This window comes from Symphodus melops (genome assembly GCF_947650265.1).
Source record: "Symphodus melops genome assembly, chromosome: 19".
Classification (NCBI taxonomy): Eukaryota; Metazoa; Chordata; class Actinopteri; order Labriformes; family Labridae; genus Symphodus; species Symphodus melops.
In genome coordinates, this window is record NC_136709.1 from 14,820,189 (window position 1) to 14,840,896 (window position 20,708).

Here is a 20,708-nt window from a genome sequence, read left to right on the forward strand (position 1 = left end):
TACAGTAGATCCTGACATCCCACAATGGGTTATAGCTCTTTATATCTCCTGATGATTGTTATAAAATGGCAAACATTATGGAGCGTTACACCTTGACTTCCCAAAGCAACCAACTGATTTTAACCAACTGGATTGAGTCTTTGAGGCAGTCTCACAGTCTGCCTAAAGGGTTTGTGTCTTTCTTTTTTTACATTTCACCTGGAAAGAGATTCCATCATGTCTTAGAATGGACCCCCTGGGGGCAGCATGGACAAGGAGAATAAAAGAGGACCGAGGATGGAGCCATGGAGGACTCCATGTGGAAGAGGGCCTGAGGAAAGCACCACGGCAGACTGAGACCTGTCTTTACAGTTTCTGCTGCCATGCAAGAAGATCCTCACGCTCAAAGCCCGGTCTATAAAGAAGAAGGTTTTTGCACACTGAAGAGAAGGAACTTGACTACCGTACATACAACCCACAAACCCATCCAACATGACTTGAATTTCCCTCGGGATCAATAAAGTATCTATCTATCTATCTATCTATCTATCTATCTATCTATCTATCTATCTATCTAACACCTCTGAATGCCCTCAACACAGTGACAACAGCACATTCCATCACAGACACAAGGCTCGTGCCTCAGCAGAGGCTCATTAACAAGCTTAGTCGTGTTATATCGGTCAGTCCCTGAGAGGGGGCTCAGCCGAGGGGGGGCAAATCCACTACTGTGTGTCACGCTCCCTCACCACCCAGGTCCCCCTTTTATTGTTAAAGGCAGAGGTCACCTATCTGTTCTCACAACCTGTCAGTCATGGCAAATTCCCTTTAAAACTTCCACAGTTGATTTACCCTTGGTTTTTTTAACCATTCATTTTGGTACATCTCATTTTGGTACATCTCCATGCACAGTTCACTCACACTATGAATTTAGCTTGATTAAGCCATTTAAGTGGACTACTGTTCTTGTCCCAGTATAGGATTGGAGGAGAATGGATTCATTGACTGAAGTATGTCAGAAACCGCAACAGCAGGTGGCAATATATACCTCTTTTAGCTAGCTTATATTGGACCTTCTTCCATGATCTATCACGCCATATTCCACAAAAAAAAAACAAAAACTAGCAAATAAGCTAGCGGCAAACTGGTTGTATGTCTGATGGGGAAAGTTTGGACAATTTTATAGCTCTGTACATTTCTAACCTACTCTTAAGTTACTGTTGGTATAAATGCGATGCACGTTGTGATACCCAAAGGCAGGCAACAGCACGGGCTTTCCTTGTGTATGTATTGACGTTGTTGATTTCTGGATCAAAGCCCGATGTGGGAACTGATGAGCACGTGCAGAAGCCTCTGGGCCAGTTTGGCTGAAAAGGTTTAATCTTGATCAAATGGCCGATGCAAAATGCTAATCCCATGCATCACATCTACAGGGGTAGACGTAGATCTCTGCACTTTATTCAAAGTGGAGATAAAGTTTTGTCCTTTCAAAAACAGCCTGTGGACAAGTGTTGCAAATTAGCACATGTGCTGAAACACTGAAATCAATGCATCTGGTTTGTCCAATGTAATTGCGATGTCCACTCATCAAATAAACGTTAAATAAAAGCTGCCATTACTTTTTCCTCATGCACCCCTGTAGGGCGCAACACAGTCCATAGAGAGCTATGTTTGTACATGACATGGCAAACATAGACATAGACCAAAAGCCTCAGGCTTAAAAGAGGCCAGAGAAACAGCCAGAGTCTGAGGAGAGAACGAGTATAGCCTCGCTCACTAAACAGCCACCATATGGCAGATCTAAGTAAGTCATTCCCATGGAGGCTAAGTCAACTCTACCCCCCCCCCTCCCCCACACCCTCCCCCATGAGACTGCTTTAACCAATCTGGTTCCAAGTCCACACAATCCAATGCTGCTCTGCTCGATTCAGATCAGTCCGCTGTGGGCATTTAGCGCCCCTGCCATCTTCTAAACATCGAGCCTTTTAAAGCCACAAATAAGCAGAGCAAAGATGGGTTTCAACTTGCTTTGCTGTTTATCTGAAAAAATAGCAGTAAATGTTGAGCGCTCTACTACTTTGGATCCGTTTTGCTGCACGGTGAGGACACAGCCTGTGACCATTATGAAACAGTTTGACTGTGGGAATGCCATCTTGCAATAAGGAGAGGAGTAAGGACAGAAAAAAACAGCTTTTGCTAATGAATGGAACTTGTCTCTTTTCTTGTCTCCGATAAATCTAATGAGATGTACTAAAGATTCATAAGGCTCGAGTATGTCATTGGATGGCAGAAACAGAAGTACAGGAGGTAAAAATCTGACACCCATTAATGTTGAATCTTGATATCCCGTCCTCCGTCTCAAATACAACACATCCTGATCTTATCAGCAGCCACATAATGACTCTCTCTCATCCTTTTATTTTTTTGTAAAAAAAAATAAAAGACTTCAAAAATAAAAAAGGGGGCTACTTAGCTTAGCCACAAATGCAAGTCCACATTTCTCATTAAAATAGATTATATTGCAACATAATGTACATAATGTCCCTCATCGACGTAAGGAGAAGCAACAAAATGTGTGATAAAAACAATGTTTCAACACATGTTCAGACTGCACGGGGTCATGCGTCGGTCGCAGGGTAAAAACGCCACCAATCCCTCCTATTCGCTCACGGTGACTTTTTTTCCCGCAGTATTTTCTGCTCACATCATCTTTTCCCCCGAATGTGTGCAAAAAAGATAATTCACTAGCGGGCTGGCAAGTCCGACTGCACAATGCTGCTTCATGTAGATCAGCGGCAAAGACGCATTAAGCTGATGCATGAACAGGTCAGCAGCTCGCAGCGTACAAACACCGACGAGATTTGAATTTATGGATTAATAATACTATCGCTCATCCTCTGGGCTTTTTTTTTTTAATCTGCAGCCACAGCGGAATAACAGCTGTGCTCTGTCGATTCTGAGAACGGAAAGCAACAAGACACAAACACTGCTGCACACGTTGAACTGCAGATGTAAAGATCGATTGAAAAAAAAATCCCCAGGGTTATTAGCAACTGGAATTTTAAAACCAAAACAATCCAAAATAAACATCCTAGAAGATGTGTTTTCAGCAAAGAAAAAAAAAAAAAAAAAAGTAGACAGTCAAACATCAAAAAGGAGAGGAGAAAGCTCACATACAAATCCATCATTTGGACCTGGACTCTCATGCTGCACGACCTACCGTCTGACCTTTGCAAGAGAAGCATTTAGAATGCCATGAACGAAAGAATAACCGCGAAACAAAAGTACAAGTACAAGGTTGCCGTTAAGTCTTTCAAGGAATCACCCAGACAATTTCAAAGACAGGCTGTCCTCACTGTTATTGATCAAGTCATATGAGCCACGGTCATAAAGAGACTGTTCCCCGGGAGAAGCCGGAGAGGTGTTGTCATCATAAAGACATGGTCAGCGCACTGATTGTTATACACTATCTACTGTTGTTAATGGGACGACTCGAGCTCAGGAGGTCATTACAGGAGGTCATCCGCCGTACAGTTTGTCTTGTCAGAACATTCAGCGTAGACCTTACATGGTCTTGAATATCCCTGTTTCAACTGGGGTTTTTTTAAAGTATCCTGTTTTTTTGTTTAAGCCGATTCTTAGAAACCAGGATAAGCCCTTGTCCTGGTTTACACAATCCTGACTTTGCTTTCTGGAGAACTTCCAAAGAAAATAGGATACCATGGGATGTCATACACCTTACCCCGGGTTTCTGGAAGCTGGCGATTAGCGGATTACAGGTGCGGACTCAGCCAAGTGACGCATCAGCAAAAAACAAACATGGCGGTGAGTACGCGTTTAATGAACGAAGCGAAGGTGGATACGCCGTCTACGCAACTGGACGTTGGCGTTTTAAAAAAAAGAAGCCGTCCTGACTTTGTTGTCTTTACCTGGCTTCTATGTGGTCAAAGAGATGCTGCCAGCGGTCGTTGATGTCCTTCAGCTTGTCGTTTATCTCCGTCTCTTTCGTCTTGTTGCTGGCTGTGATGAGTTGTTCGCCGAGCTGCTTCAAATGGGTTTTATTCTCACTGAACAGGTTGATCTCCTCCATACAGTCCTGAAAGGAGAAACGGAAAAACAAGCAGGACAGAGTCAGCAGCCGCCGAGTAGAAACCTGCTCATCATCTGTGCTGCACACTGGAAGCATTTGTCTTAAGTCTGATGTTGCAGATAGGCTTTGCTCTTAAATGTCTGAAATAAGAGGAAATAAAGATTGAATGTGAATTAAAAATGATGACAGGGGTTAAGGTTTAATGACAAAGTGGGTACACTTTCCTGCTTTTAAGGAAAATCGTACAACCTTTAACGTGATTTAAGCTTCATTTTATCCAAGAAATCGTGGCGGCCCTTTGACTTTGGAAGTCTGCCAGAAAGTAGCACAGACCCTGCCAAGACCAGGAATCAAGAACAAGACACTAAATTTAACTCACCACTGCCTGAATAGGTTTAATCTCTTCTGCGAGGGCCACACACACACACACACACACACACACACACACACACACACACACACTGTGAGAAATGAAAAGGCCCCGAGAGCTCGACACAAAACAAACCCGCGTGGCCCTGCTGGAGCTCGAACAGCTGTCGCCTCTTTAACAATCAGGAGGGAAATCACAGCTTTTTTGAAAAGAGCAGGCTGTCCCTGCACCACCCAATCAACGCTGAGCGGCCCAGAGTGCAGCGTGGCGGAGTCACACAGCATAATGAACGTGCTCTCTGGGAGGATAAAACTGTTATGCAGGAGCTCACCGCTTTTTTTTTTTTTTTTTTTGCTTTTTTTTTTTAATGCTCTACGTGTAAATGATGTTTTCTTTTATATCTGAATGTCCCCAAATCTCTTCTGCTGACACAAAGAAAAGTGAGACCAAGGAATTGACTTGTTTAAAATTTGTATTTCCCTCATATTTTTCAAAAATGCTCATCGTGCATTTCCAGATGGATTGAAGTTTGATTGAAGTTTAGATTTTAGTTTGTTTGTTTTTTCGGGACTGGGGATTGGGTCAGTTCCGTTCAAAGTGTGGACCCCATCGATGACGTGTAGCACATCCAACTTTCATCAACAGTATACAGAGCCAAAGACCTTCTTAACACGTGCCGCTAATCCGATCTTCAAAGTCTCTACAGCTCCTTAATATCTCCTCTTTTTCAAGTGACAGTGAAGCAGGAATACGCGCCCGTGAATGCTCCCTTACCTTCTTCAGCTTCTCCACCATCTCCTCGATGTTGAGATCGGAGTTGTGCGCCACCTTGTTCTCCATCTGCGTGAGCCATTCGCACAGCTCCTTGTTCTTCTCGTTGAAGATGATCCAGGCGTTCAGACGGTCAGCGATCTCCTGTTTGCGCAGAGACACCTGACGGAATGAAAGAAAGACTCCCTTTTAGTTATCTCTCTGGATATGCCCAATCCACGTCTTCAGCTTCCTGATACACATGAACCAGCACACATTTCCTTTTTAGCTCCAGTTTTGACACCGCAGCTTTAAAATGACATTTTATGCCCAACACATCGAGAAACACGACTGCTGTCAAAGTCATCTGCAAGGGAATCAACTTTGATTTAATTCAACCATACTGCAGTTGTATTAAAAGCCAACAGCATGGGGTCCTGTCAGTGTGTTAGGCTTGACAGAATAACAAAGTGGACATGTCTTTTAAAACGAAGAGACACCGAAGAACGGGGCTGTGTGATCATCGAGCTCACCGAACACAGAGACGCTGAGCAGCGATAAAACAAGTTGTTTTTGTGGTGAAAGAAATGTGAACTTTTATACCTGCACCCTCTCCAAACAAATCCTTACATGTGGTCAACTCTGCTTGAGACAGACAGATATACCTACAATACACACAGGAGCCCACACAGTTTATATGAGATTTTAAGAAGACTGGGGAGGGGGGTTTGTTTTTTTTTTTTTTTTTTTTTAAAGAGGGAGCTTTGAAGGGAAGTTTAAGCCATACACACCAGCACGATGGTCAAAGTGTTGAACTGTCAGTTCCAGTAAGTTAGAGACTTTTAGACTTTTTTAAACACCGGGGGGGGCGGGGCGCTTCAAGTCTGCAGCAGAACTTTGGGTGCGTTGTTTTACGACACACTTGCAGAATGAGCACACGCCCCTGGAAACCTCCTGGAGGTTTTTTTTGTTTGTTTGTTTATTTGTTTTTTCAGGAGATTTCTGCGTGTGTGTGAAAAGGCTTTACAGGGTGTGAAAGTGAAAGTCAGTGAGATCACTTTAACTGCCCCTTCCCTCCCCCCCCCCCCCCAAAAAAAAAAAAAAAAAACACACAAAGGCTGAACCCTCTCGGCTCATTACAACATTTCTCTCCTGTCACCATCTGTTACCCCACAACACACCCACCCCACCCAGACCTGTTGGTCTCTTCAGTGGCGCTAAAAAGACTCACGAGATTTACTAACTTAGTTTCTTACCAACTGCTTGAACTCTGAGCGCACAAAGAAACGCCGCAGAGTGAGACATCAGATGTCGAGCGCTCCATGAAGGGAAGCGCTGAGAGCACCTTCCAAACATGTCACATGACTTCTCTTTCATTGTGAAAATTAAGTTTCTGCCCTCAGTCTCCTCATCTAACTGACCTACACACACAGACACAACAGTGGCAACATATGTCCTCTCTTTAATGATTAACCTTCACACAAAAACACTTCCTCTTGCTTCGTTCTCAAACAAATTTTCCTCTCGGGACACGATCATTTACTTTCAACTTTTCCACCAGGAGTTAAGTCAGTGGAGCGACGTATTGTCCAAGAATACACAATACCGTGTTTTAATTGGTACAATGATTCCAGAGATCCTAAACTTTGCTGATCAGAATGAGGACACGAGCGAAAATGAATGCATCCAAAACATCTGTGATATCCCCGTTCACACGGAATGGAAGAGACATCTCGGATTGCATTTTTCCACACAAAAGTGTTTGACAGTTTTAATAAAGAACTGGAACTCGCTCAAAAAAGGAATCGGGAGGGGTACTAAAGTGAGGATTTTTACAAGTGAATTCTGCTTCCAGAGACGTTCAGGTGACGTTGTTATGGCATTGGAAAAGGGTCCCAAAGCGAAAAATAAAAAGGGTTTTGTGTGAGGAGCACCAAACTGTGCAAAAAAAAAACACAAACTAACTTTTCTTCCTCGCAATTCTAAGAGTGCAAGAAAAACACTGAGCTATATCGTGAGGAGTGTTCGAAATGTTGACATTAAGTGGATGTCCTTCTCTGATACTAGAACTCAGAGGGACTCAATGCAACTGCAACAGCAGGAGCATCTCATTTGAGCAGGTATAAAGAAGGACACTCTAAAGTTGGGTTTGTTTCTCGCTCTAAGCTGAGTGGAGTTCATCCCACTCTGCAGACTCACCTTAAAGCAGAGTTCCTCCCACTGACAGTGCAGGTACTCCACCTGCTCCTGCAGCAGGAGGACGTCATCGGCGATGATGTACTGGGACAGATCCGTCTTCATGGTGCTCAGCTCCGTCAGGCTCTCAGCCCAGTCCTCCAGGGAGTCCTCGTTCTCCTGCATACCATAACACACCCCACAGCAGACACAACAGACCGTCAGGGACCCCAGTTTTCCTCAGTCCGGCTCTTTTTAGCAGCTACTCCCTATAATGTCTGTCTCTTTCTCTCTGTCCAGCCTCCTTTCCTTTTCTCTCCCTGTCACTCGTTCTCCCCGCCCATAGAGAGGATTAAGGGCCACAGGCCGGGGGAGGGGTGGCCGTGCTGGGGGAGGGGGAGGGGAGGAGGGTGGAGGATATAAAGGCTGTGATAGGACAGAGAGGACGACTGAAGTCAAACCTGTTTCAAACTTTGCTCTTTTGGAAGTTTTAAGTGATCATTTCCTCTGAAACAGCCTGAAGGCGACTTGTTTGTTTGTTTGTTTGTCGGTTTGTTTGTTGTTCCTCCACTGACTGTGTTCACATTCAAAGTTAACCTACACCTACTCTTCAGTACTTTCTGTTTCTATGTTTTGAAAAGGGCTATCTTTCTGTTTAATATGTGTATTAATCATTTATGACCCCCTTTGGGAAGCTATGCTAAAATGTAGAACTATTATACTACGGAAGCCCAGACAGTCGAGATAACAGCTGTCACTTTCTGGTGATAACGGGTTCATGTCTAGAGATTTTAAGAAAGTGACTGAAGTTAAGTTGTTTCCAAAGGACAATCAGCATTACAACGAGTGAAAAAAGATAACAGAGTGGAGGGCTGGAGATCTGAGAACAACTGAAACGTGTTTGATATCATGGGGAAAACAGAGCTACATATAATGAATGGGTGTATTTCAGCTCAGGGCTTCCATGAAAACGTACCAATAATAATGATATTTGTGTCGATAACTTAGTCATTGTGAAAGCCATGATGGATTTTTTGGGGGGCAAGTGTGATAACTGATTTTCTTTAACGACAGCAAGATGAGACGAAATTCTGTACTTCGAATATGAAACTACAGTGAGGAGACAGAGTGGACATTTTTACCTCTGAAACTATGTTTTTGATGTTTGAAACTGGAGATAATGTATAATCTAAGGTTTCTTTTCTGCCTTTATTTTAGAGATAGGAGTGGAGAGTGGGGAATGACTCTTTTTTTATCTTTATTATTAATATGATAAATCTTACCATTACTATTTCAAACCCACTTTTTTCCTTCACAATAATATTGCGTTTGGTTCCACTATCTAAAATGTAACTCAGCCAATGAGATGGCAGCTGCCTCTTGCGTGACTCTATCTCATCACAGAATGTTGGAGTTACAAAGTTTCATGCTTCTTTTCTTTTTGTTTTTGTTTGTGTGACCAGCTGTTTGCAGATGTACCTTGTAGAACTTCTCAGCACTCTGCAGCTCGTCATCACACTCTGGCATCGACTGGTTCAGCCTGGTCTTCATGTCCTTCAGCTGCAGCATACTGTCTGCAAGTCCCGACTCACAGCGCTCCCAGTTCTGAGCGACAATTTAAAAAACAAAACAAAAAAAAACAAAAAAGTTCAGTAACTTATCATTACTAAAAGCTGTTTGTCTTTGTGAACGCAATCATCACTCTTTTGTCTCTGACTTCCTGAACGCGTCCTCGCTCATTAATCAGAGCGGATTGGATTAACTTGGCTCGCTCTCAGGCAAACAGAAACTGTAGAGACTCCTGGGACAGATGGAGGACAAAGGATCCAAACAAACTGAGAGAGGACAGGTGACTGCCCTCTCCGAGTATAAACTCAAACACCTCTTGCATTAGAATGGTGTATCCCATTTACGTGCAGCTGAATCAGGTTTGCCCCAACCGTTAACAAAGTTCACGACATAACTAAAAAAAAATGAAACCAAATTCAAAAAACTTAAATCAGAGCAGGTTAAATGTTCACTTTTAAAGGCTTTTTGACATGTGCAAACAAAAGGCTCGATACAAAAGTTCACATTTTCATCATACCCTCTTCCTTGGACGTCTGCCCTCAAGAATCTTTGTTAAGCAACAAGTTTAAACATGGCCAACACATAGAAGAGAGAATAAGTTGAAATGGGGTCAAATTTGTCAAATATTTGACATATTACAGCACAGAAAAGAAATCTGATCAAGTAAAGAAATGTATATGTTAAAGACATGAGTCATATAAATAAGACAGGATCTACAGGCGCTGATGTTAGTGTCTCAGGGCGAGCATTAGCGCTGCACTCTGTCTGCAGGAAACTGTGACTCATCAGATTATGTTGCTGAAGAATTGATTTTGTGGATTCGGTGGAATCTGACCCTCAGGTTTAATTGAATGAACACAACCGGTCGAGTTTCATGAAACAGAACCTCCGACTAAGAGGAATCATAAACCGATCAAATAAAAGATGAACAAATGAGCTTCCCTTTGCGACTTGTTATAATTCTACTGGTTTAACAACATGAAAGCTGCTCTCACATGATGGAATTGTTAAAGCACGCGTGTAACCAGGATTTTATGTGCAAATCTAACTTTGACGGTCTGAGGGAAGAGAAAAACTTTTAACCCACTGAGATCTTTGGCGTCCCCTTGAGGAGGACATGGACCCAATAATGCTGTATCAAACTGACACAACGTATGAAGCTAGATGAAGCTCTATATGTATTCATATACATCCTTTGAATAATTGATGACATCTGTTCTGTTGGAACAAATCCCAAATCTGAAGCAATTGATTCAAAAGGCTAAAAAAAAAGTCTTACAAACAATATCATGTAGTAAGTTAGGAAACATTTTAAACGAATTGTCAAAACACCACATTTTGAAAAAAGCAGAGAAAAGTTGGAAAACTTAGGTTAGCGATTTTGCTTGTACAATGGACAATTCATTTAATTCCAGGCTGAGTTCAAGACAAAAATCTTTGTGTTAAAGTCCATACCAGATCTTAAAAAAAATCACTCAAAACTAAAGTGAATAACGATAAATAAACAAACTTCATCACCTGGGATTATTGGGGATGAGATCTCAAACACGTCACTTATTGAAATACATGCAAGATGTTCCTGAAAGCACCACTTCAGCTGCTGAGTTACAACAGTACAAAATATACCTTGATGATAGCCTCGGTGAGGTCCATCCTCCGACCCAGCAGGCTGTGGAGGTTGTCCCACTCCTCCTGCAGGGTTCCCAGATCTGACTGCAGCTGAGTCTGCGTCTCCTCATTCCCCATGGAGAAGAGCTGCCTGCCGACCTCCAGGGTGTGGATGAAACTGGATTGATACCTCTGGAACAACAGCTCCGTGTGCTGAGGAGGGAGCAGGAGGTAGAAAAGGTCAGCGATGAGGAAGACAGAGCTGAAGCAAAAGAATGAGCGTGTGTGATCTGTGCAGTGAAAACCCTACTGGAGCCTTTGTTTTATAGTATCGTCACTCAATTCAAATCCAATCTCTGTCTCGCTATCTCCTTATAACCTTTTAGATGTAAATGTAATCAGCAGCGGTGGTTTCTCTTACTTAAAAGTCCCTGTCAGGTCTCAGACAGCATTTACCCCTCTGGTCTGAGTCAGAATCAACAACCATTTCAGTCTATTAACCCTTTGTTTGGATAATGAACAACTCCTAAAATGTGCAAGATAGTTTTATTGTTTCAGAGTATGTTGAGATTTTAACTGCGCTTTTTTTTTTTTTCTCAGTGACAGAGTTGAAACAACATCGCATCACTCACTGTACCGGCTGATGGTAAGGTACAAATTCACTGTGCATAACGAGAATGTAAATCTTTCACTGTATGTGAAATATGTCTCACCTGAAGGTCCTGGAGGGAGCGTCTCAGCTGTTGCAGGCTGCAGCGGGCAGGTCCGGCGGGGGGCAAGAGGCTCTGTGTGTCAGACAGGAACTTCTGCAGCTTCTTTAGGCTGCGGCTGTAAAGGTGCCAGTGCTTCACCAGTCCCTCCACCAGTGAGCGCCGCTGGTCGGCTCGCTGCACGGCCCCCTGCCAGTGCTCCCTGAGCTGGGCAAGCTTCAAGATGAAGTCACTCCTGGATTCACAACACAAAGGGTGTTCCCTTTATTTTTTTGAGCAGTGTATCTATCTATCTATCTATCTATCTATCTATCTATCTATCTATCTATCTATCTATCTATCTATCTATCTATCTATATACTGTGAATGTATGTGTATGTATATATCTATATATATATATATATATATATAATGCACAATGGCACAATAGACACCACTTTCACCACCAAAGAAACTTCTGCTATTAGCTAACAGGATCAGAACAGTTTCAGTACTTAGTTTCTGTACAAATATGCGTCACAAAGTTGATAATGTCTAAACCACAGAATATATTTATTTTGTAATTAAACAACTAAAAATGTGTAAAAGTTTTTTAGTCCAGTAAATGAATTGCTAACAAGTCACTGAGGAATAATGCTAATTGACTTAGCAGACTAGCAATGTAGCCTTCTGTGTTTTTGGCAGCTGCTAACCTGTGTAGCAGTACTTGGCTTTCAACATCCCAGTGTAACAAAGATTGTAAGTAATGAAGGCTATGAAAAAATGAATTAGAAAAGAATTATCATCTTGGCTTGATAACATGCTAACACAAGCATGTTACCATGTTGGCAACCTGTGACGAATTAACTGTAGGCTACACATAAACATAAGTGCTCACTGAAGATGCTAGAAGCCCTGTGATTGAAGTCAGGAGAATGATTTGATAAATGTTGGTGGCCCATTGGACACAAACAGCTGGACCGAGTTTAAAGAATAATTTTAAGCCTCTACCTCGCTCTTTTTCAAAAATAAGGTTGTGGTAGTGCCTAAACACTAGAAGTCACATAGGCTACGATTTCGTTGTAATGTATTTGGTTTAATGAAAAGTTTTAGTTTTTTTTCTTACCTGTCCTCCACCTCTCCTTTCTGCAGCAGATGAAGAGCTTCAGTGATTACTGAATGAAGGATTTGATGGCCAATCGACAGCTCAGCCTGAAAATGCTGAAATACCCGAGGATATCTGGATTAAATGTTCTCTTATATGTTTCATTTTGTTTTTTGCTAGATTGTGATAAAAGATACCTTGTGTGTACAGAGCTGCTCTCTGAGGCCCATGTAGGAGCCGGCCACGTCTACAGCCAGACTGTCCTCCATCCTCTGCAGGAAAGACATCCAGCTCTCACACTTCTGTTCAAAGCTCCGACGCTTCAGTGCTTCGTTCTGCAGCTCACTGAGGGGTGTGAAAAACAGTTTGAGAATCAACCACCTCTGAAACGTTTTCTTTTTGTGGCAGTGCATTAATTCCATGTATATTAACTCCTTTTAACAGCAAACATCTCGGCATTTTTGTTGAAAATTTCATGAAAAAAAAAAGGTAGAGGTAGTTACAGTATTTTTAGAGTTTACTAACTATTTTAATGAAACATAAAACTGCAGCATATTGTGATCTGTATTGCTTCTGTGTTCATGTATTCCTGCACAGATCTCTGTGTCTCACCTGCAGGCCTCTTCAGCTCTGGCGGAGGCGTCGGCCCAGCAGTGGTTGAGGCGTTGCAGGCGACGTGCTGCAGCGTCGCCGAGCGTCAGGCTGCGGCTCAGCTCATTCAGCACATCCAGGTCAGCAGACAGTCCGCTCAGCTCCAGGAGGCCAGACTGAAGAACATATGGTGGATCACAAGGGGATCACAACAGACTGGACAACTGCACACATGAAATCACTACCGAAGGGCTACATCCCTATTGAGTCCCTTATTGCTTAATTATCTGCTTCTTTGTTGTATCGTGACTCATAGGTCTGTATTTGTAACTGTTTTAAGTGTCCTTAATGGTCCTTGAAGACACATTTCTATCAATTTCAAGAATGTATTTCAACCTGCAACTTAATAAGAAATATGAATGAGAGAAATCTCACAACAAGGTCGATTTTTACAAGTCTTTTGAAGCTAGTTCACTTTCTAAGTTTTACTTTTACACCAATTAAAACGAGACATCTTTGGAAATTTGAAGGTCCAGTAAAGCTTGTAGTGAAATTCTCTGAACCACATTTACCCAAATATGAAACTGAAAAAAAACCCAAAACAAACATTTAATCCATTAAAGTATGAATATGACATTTGTCATATGCAACGAGTAAACACCTGTTTTCCAATTTGTCTTCTCAGTCCAAAACTGTATCTTAAAAATGTAGGCATGGTAGATTACTAAAGTGACTGTTCTAACATCATTATTTCATTATAAAGTATCTTGTTCTTTGGTTTACTGTGGAAGAAGCAGCACAGTACAGTCAGTCATAAAGTTCATTCATGTTGTCTCACCTGGTCTGCTGTCTGAGCCACATCCTCCAGACGCTCCAGCCAAAGCTCCAGTTTGCTCTCCAGTGACTTCTGTACGTGTCCGAACTCCAGTAGTCTGTCAAGCTCCTCCTACACGCAAACAGGACACACACACACACACATACACACACAGGACCATATGTGTTGTTAATTGATAGGTCACTGACAATTAGTGAATCTAGGTGGCAGGTTGGAGAAAAGAAAAGCAAACTAAAAACAAGCCACCATAGGCTATATGTCTGAATATGTACTGAGTGCTTAAAATGCAAAAGAAAAAAACAGAAAGTGATTTTACACTTAAAATACAAGAATGTAGACAATGACATAACAATCAATTTAGATGAGCTTTTTTGTAATTTTGAATGGTTTGAGAATAAATAAATTATAATAAATCATTTGTATGGATTAAAAAGTAACTTATTCCAGCATCTGAGTCTGTTTTGCTGACATCAACAAAATGCCTACATTTATATGCAATTCCTTCAAGTATCCTTTTTATGCATTCCTTTATTGTACCATAAATAGTTCCAGTCCATTGTGACTTTGCTTAATCCCTCAAAGAGAGTAATTCATTCACAAAGTCTTACCTGCAGCTGACCCAGCTTCCCTGTCAGGCTGCAGACGAGCTGCTGGACTCCTCGTGACAACAACCTGCTCTCTGATTGGACCAGAGCGGCAGCTGAAGGTTCTAGGTGGCCAATCAAGTCCTTGGAAGCCTCCAGTAACCCCTCCAGGTCGGACTGCAGACTAACTGTCCTCTCCAGTAGACTCTGAGGAAACACAGAAACAGGATTGAGGACATGGAGAGTTGTTACAGCGTGCAGTAAAACGTAAGATGTCATTTTATTTGTGCAACACAACTTCCATCCTTTTCAAACTGAAAAATGTTAAAACTGTTAGGAAAGGAAGGTTGAGTTTTTTTGGGTTTTTTTTTTTAACTTTATTTAATTAATGTAAACTTGCTCATAGCTGTTCTTTTTTTCTTTTTTGCTATTGATGCTGTTTATATGGCCTGTTTTACTGTTGTTACGCGAATTTCCCCCATTGGGGTATCAATAAAGTTTATCCTTATCCTTGAGTTACCATTAAGTATGAAACTTTACCCTTTTGAAGAATTCTTCTTTTTTCCCCCACCTGAACTTTGTGTATCTTCATAGTGACTTGCTCCTCTGTGTTATCATCTGTCGACGTCCCCCTTAGCGCTGATTTTTCATCGCTCAGCAGCGTCTGCAACCGCTGGGAGAAAGATGCAGCCAGCCCAGCATAGAGCTCCCAGGCCTGCAGGACTCCTCCACTCCTCTGCAGCTGCCGGTCCAGCTCCCCAGACACCGCAGACCAACTGCGCGACAGGGGGATGACTATTTGTCAATTGATTCAAAGGTGAGACTTGGTGTTTATCTACATGTGCATGTCTCACCTGTCTCTCTGTGTGTCTAGCCGTTGTGTGAGGAGGACGGCAGCGGGAGAATTTATGACGTTTTTGAGGGAGGAAACGGTTTGATTCAGTGTTTCCCATTCTGCTGTGGAAGCTTTTGTGTCCTCATGAAGAACCTTCCAGCACAACAACAACAAAAAAAAGTTGAAGTATCAGCACATGTGAACCAGAAAGTATTTTTTACACGCTCTTCACACATTGAAGCCAACAGTTTCAAATATGAATCTGAAAACAACACATCTATAAGGTCCAGGTAATATACCTGCAGCTTCTCGTGGACATCTCTGTGTGCCTGCAGGCAGAGCTGAGGGCTGCACTGATAATCAAGAGCCTGAGACGTTCTCATTGTTTTCAGCATCATCTGATTTAGTTGCTTCTCTGCACAATCCCACAGCCGCTGAGCGTCAGTCAACTTCTGTTTCACAGAGTCCTTCTGTTGAAAAAAAAAACCCCGACAAGATGATCCAAAAAAAGTTAAACCAGAGTCAAACAGATTTGCAAAGTTTGAGTAGAGAAAATGTCCATATTTCATAGCAGAGCACAATAACAGCAGATTTCATTTCTGAACTCTTGTCCCAACTCTTAAAGTGTTATTTACCTGTTGCATGAGAGCTGCACAGTGCTGAATGGATTTGTCAACCTGAGAGGTAAAATCAGAGCTGCTTCCGTCAAGTTTGTCCCTTAACTCATGAAGCGCCTCAGACTTCTGTCTGATCTTGTCCTCAAGATCCTTCAAATAAAGGAGAAAAAAAAGGAGATGAAAAGATTCATAATTCTCCTTCCTGCTTAATGACTTGCCGTGACTTTAATATAATAATGTTTTATCAAGTGTTCTTTGCTTTAATACAGATGTTACAGTATAGATGTGACATCTGACCTGGCAGGTGTTGACGCTCCTCTGCAGCTCCGTCCTGCTGCTGGGTATCTGAGCTGACTCGATCCAGATGTTCTGATCCGTGATCCAGAGGTTGATCTGCTGCAGCCGAGCCTCCCGCTCCACTCTGCTCCTCAGCTCCTGCTCCACCTCTGCAATCTGAACGCCACAAACCACCACAGCTGGTCAGACTTTTGTTCATATTTATAAATATGAACAATATGAATAAGAGAAGAAAAGATATTGACATGTTGGAAAAAAATAGATGATATATTATCAGTATGTCGTGTTGATTTTTTTTGTATAACATGTATTAAATCATAACTTATATCAAGTAAAAACTGTATACATTTTAGAAAAAATACAAACCTCTCAGTCAGAATTCAAATCTAAGCTTTGGTGACCAGAACAGAGCTTTCAGAGGAAAACTGGTAGCTTACAAAAAAAAAGGTTTTTAAACTGTGCAATTTTAAAAAGTAATTCTACCAATAGAAAGGTCGATTAAAAAGCTTTTTGAAAATTAACTTTGTAAAATGTGTAAAACATTTAACTGTAATTAAATTTTATTTTATTTATTTAATTTATTGTTTTATTTCAAACATGTGAAGAACACAAAGTAATAATAAGAAAATGATCAACAAAATATATATATTTTTAAAAGTAACATGTCCAAAAAGGAGTAGTAAGAAGTATAAACTTAACTTAAATCATTTATGTGAAGCCTTAAGTTATATAATGCATTTAAAAAAGCATTAAAATGTGTATTTCTGTCATGGAAATTTCGCTGATGAAGAGGAAGATGATAAAATCTTCCGAAAAACAAAAAACGATTATTGCAAGTGAACCTTGAGTCGGAAATTGTACGGAAACCTGCAAGGCTCTATTTTCAGGTCTGAAAATAATAAGAAGCTTGTTTGTAAATCCGTATACAGATTGCAAGTTCTGCCTTCTGACCTGAGAGTTGAGGGTTTCCTTCAAACTGAGCCACCAATAGTTGAGACAGCCCTGCTCATCTGCAAACTGGTTGTGCACATAGCGCCCCCTCTGGCCTTCTTCAGTGATGCATGTTTGTAAAGGCGGGTTTACAAAATCCAGTGTAGCCTGATGGGCTGACATCTCTGCTTGACACTCCTGCAAAATAAAATGTAATATAATAGAGAGTCAGTAAATGAGATAAACCTCTACCAGGGCCTGAGGACTGCACTTTTGTCAAGACCTGATTATTATTCCTCTTAAAAACCTAAAAATACTCAAGTAGCCATGATGTTTTAATGGCTGTTTGAAGTAGTCAATCTTCTTCTACCTTGCAGTACTTCAGCAGCTGGCTCAGATCAGTGTTAGTGGACGAGGTTGGGTTTATTCCGCTGCGGTGCTCCTCCAGCCGGCACTCAGCAGTTTCCAGCCAACTCTGCAGCTCCAGCAGCGCCCCCTGCTGGGTCAACGTCTTCATCCATTGCTGAGGAGAAGAAGGGGATGACTTGTCATCTACTCTTTGCTGTTGAATTTAACTTAACTTGTTCATTTGGGGAAAAACTTGAAGTATAGTGCGAGATGCATTTAATGGAAAAGTTTAAAACTTTTAAACTCTCACTAGGAAGCAAAAGGAAGTAGAGGGAGGGCGAGAAAAATCAGCAGGAAAAAGACATGGGACACAAAAAGAGAAAAGGGAGATAGGGAGGGGAAGAGAGCTGGGAGGGGATTACTGGAAGATGGAAGCAGTGCATGGAGGCGAGCAGAGAAAAGATCCAGACTGACAGAAAGCTGGAGGAGAGAATGGCTTCACACCAAAGGGGACGAGAAGAGTCCTCAGGATGGCTTTGTGCTGCACTGCGGGGATGTTCAAAACTAATTGGTGACAGGGAGCGTGCTGTGTGCTTTTTGAAATCTGTAACTGCACTGTAATGTATTTTTGGCCCAGGGGAAGCACATTTAGGTTAAAAAAAAGGTTGAAATTATAGTTTAAACATTTTTCTTACTTTAGATTATTACATGGACTATAACATGGACTAAAATTAGCATAAAAACATGAAGGCCACGCCCCACCTCACTCATTTCCGCTAATTTTCTGACCTGGTCTGCTCATGGACTGTGAGCACTTTCCCATTTTCATAGAAAATCTCCCGACATTATTAGAGTGTATACTGTGTTTATGTTCTGTATTTTACGTGTGATGTGATGTGATGTGATGTGAGGGTTTCTGAGCTTGTGAGCGACACATATTTCTGTACTAAAGGATAATAAAGTCCAATCTTATCTTACACACAATGGCATCTCCCACATGGTGATTTGTAACAAGTATCATTTCACGCTGTCAAACTCCCCGATGTCAGCAGCAATCCTTTGCAAAAATATGCACTAATGCAAAGTGTAAGTGTAAAGCATAAAGCAAACGCTAAAGGGAATGCCAAAAGTTTTGAGTTTTTATCTTATTGGACAAAACCACTTCAAAATATGAAAAAACTGGGAATTTAAGTTTTAAAATCCATCCTCTTGTGTTCAAAATAGTTGAGCAGTTTTTTAAGGTAAATGAACACCCAGAGTTAGGGAAATATAAAAAAAAGACAAAGTCACCTTGATAGTTGACATACAAAAGAGACCACAATCATATTTCATTTTCTGATGTGATTTTTACATTTTAAGAAGAATTCATAAATCGTCATATGTTTTATGTTTACTGTATATTTACTTAGTTATTTACATAGAGGGTTCTTCTCACCTTATGCAGAGTTTGTTGGGTGACAGGAATATCTGCCAGCAGACTGGACCAGTCCAGTTCGATCCGCCTGAGGTGGGATTGGATGGAGCACAGATCTGGGTCTGGAGTCTCTGTGTCTCCTGGAGTTCTATCTGAGCCTTCATCTGTTTCCCTCAGATTGACCAGCCGCGTTCCAGCACCGATCACAGCCACCTTCAGTCCAGATTTGGCTTCCAACTCTTTTGTCAAAGCCTAAAAAAAGAGGGTGTGAAGATGACATACCAATACTGATAACAATACAAATGTCTGAAGTTAAATTTTAGTCCTTTGCCCATCCAATACAGATGATTTATATTTGTGCTTTGTGTTTTATTGTGTCTGTTTTTAAAATGAGTAACCATATGTGATGTATTTACTGGAACATGTCTTACAAACTGCACAGGTGGTGTAAGACTCCCACGCTGCAGCCACTTCCTTTCACAGTTGATGAAGAAGTCAAATCTGAGTTCATCCCACAGATGACTTCTTCTGCCCAATCAAAAACCTCTTCCCTGAATTGCCAACTCGTCAACTCTCACTCACCATAAACTGCAGGTAATAGTCCCGCCCCTGCTCAGCATCCATCTCCTCATTGGCTGAAAATGTGTCAATCATGTTCCTGGCCCCATCCATCCATTCCGTAAGTGCAGCAGAGTCTCGAAGAAAGCTTAATAGAAAATAGGAAAACTGTGATTAACATATCTACCAGAATACAGATTTCATCTGAATGATTTAAAGCTAATTTCCTCGTAAATAGAATGATTTTTAGGAATGCATTTTATGGTTTAAAATAATTTATTTTGTCCTTTAATGTCCAGTCACATCATAACTAATTAAATTAAAAAAAAGATAAGCAGGAAGGAAAACAAATTTCACATAATGTAGGGAATCATTTAATTTAACATTTTAACAAAGTTGTTTGCTAAATAAAATTCTTAATTAGCACAACTTCAGTTGTCTGGAGGGTTACCTGAAAGGTTTGTTTCTTTTTTGTATCACTTACCTGTTCCTCAGCTTCCTTTTCCTGTCTATGTTGATGCGTTCATGCTCCACCCTCTTCTGCAACACTTTCCAGCGTGTGTCCAACCTCCTGTTGGATGGTTCAACTCCTCTGCAGCCCACCTTATGCAGCCAGGTCCCCGTCTCCAGCATCTGATTTAAACGTGCTTTGTTTGTATCTAGAACATGTTGCTGTTCCTGCAAGAAGAACAAAAGTCTTATAATCCTATCTTCCACATGAAACACCTGGGCTGAACGTTTACATTACTTCACACAGTAACAGAAAGACAATGAAAAAGATGAAAAATTAATATACGTAAAACAAACTCACAAAAACCCTTCCATAATGTTAAAACTACAAATCAGCCACTTAAACTGCTAATTATTGAAAATACTTAGCCTGTTTCGAATCTTTGTAACTGCATGCTAGATTACAATCGCTTACCAGTTAGCCTGTTAGCTAATAATACGAGTTAGCAAATCTATTACTTATTTTTCACTTTAAAATAAACACAGTGAATTAGATTTAAGGTTTTATAACCTTTATCTTGCTTATTTGCTTTCTGTGGAGCCCCTGAAATCTCATGGTTATCTATTTTTAGTCAACAACTGAGAGTTAGCATTCCTAGCAATTAATTTACTTCACAAACTCCATTTACTTTCTAACGTAAGTCCAAATAAATTATATAGATAAATTATACCACATTATCATTATGATTAATTACACGGTTTAAATAATAGTTAAGCTTATGAATGATGAGCCTGGATATTTGTAACTGTGCTAGCAAGCTAAATATGAGACCTCTGTCTTCTGTAAGAGCCTCTATCCCTCCAATGCCTCCTTGAAAGTCCATTTCAGATAAATAAGAGACACATCCAATCCC

At 41.1% G+C, this 20,708-nt stretch overlaps 1 protein-coding gene across 7 annotated transcripts in view; it reads right to left on the bottom strand.

Moving 5' to 3' along the window:
- The window catches only part of syne2b (spectrin repeat containing, nuclear envelope 2b), a 95,668-nt gene that overhangs the window by 19,327 nt on the left and 55,633 nt on the right, over nucleotides 1–20,708 (bottom strand). For all 7 annotated transcript variants that reach the window (XM_079370253.1, XM_079370249.1, XM_079370248.1 and 4 more), the window contains 21 exons: nucleotides 19,829–20,022; nucleotides 19,369–19,492; nucleotides 18,808–19,038; nucleotides 17,395–17,547; nucleotides 17,046–17,222; nucleotides 16,095–16,250; nucleotides 15,816–15,947; nucleotides 15,480–15,650; nucleotides 15,200–15,333; nucleotides 14,917–15,121; nucleotides 14,370–14,552; nucleotides 13,765–13,872; nucleotides 12,948–13,102; nucleotides 12,533–12,680; nucleotides 12,357–12,451; nucleotides 11,255–11,486; nucleotides 10,560–10,754; nucleotides 8,844–8,969; nucleotides 7,389–7,544; nucleotides 5,214–5,372; nucleotides 3,909–4,075 (listed from right to left, as the gene is read on the bottom strand). In XM_079370253.1, the coding sequence (XP_079226379.1) occupies nucleotides 3,909–4,075; nucleotides 5,214–5,372; nucleotides 7,389–7,544; nucleotides 8,844–8,969; nucleotides 10,560–10,754; nucleotides 11,255–11,486; nucleotides 12,357–12,451; nucleotides 12,533–12,680; nucleotides 12,948–13,102; nucleotides 13,765–13,872; nucleotides 14,370–14,552; nucleotides 14,917–15,121; nucleotides 15,200–15,333; nucleotides 15,480–15,650; nucleotides 15,816–15,947; nucleotides 16,095–16,250; nucleotides 17,046–17,222; nucleotides 17,395–17,547; nucleotides 18,808–19,038; nucleotides 19,369–19,492; nucleotides 19,829–20,022 (3,401 nt within the window). The remainder of the gene's footprint in view (nucleotides 1–3,908; nucleotides 4,076–5,213; nucleotides 5,373–7,388; nucleotides 7,545–8,843; nucleotides 8,970–10,559; nucleotides 10,755–11,254; nucleotides 11,487–12,356; nucleotides 12,452–12,532; nucleotides 12,681–12,947; nucleotides 13,103–13,764; nucleotides 13,873–14,369; nucleotides 14,553–14,916; nucleotides 15,122–15,199; nucleotides 15,334–15,479; nucleotides 15,651–15,815; nucleotides 15,948–16,094; nucleotides 16,251–17,045; nucleotides 17,223–17,394; nucleotides 17,548–18,807; nucleotides 19,039–19,368; nucleotides 19,493–19,828; nucleotides 20,023–20,708) is intronic.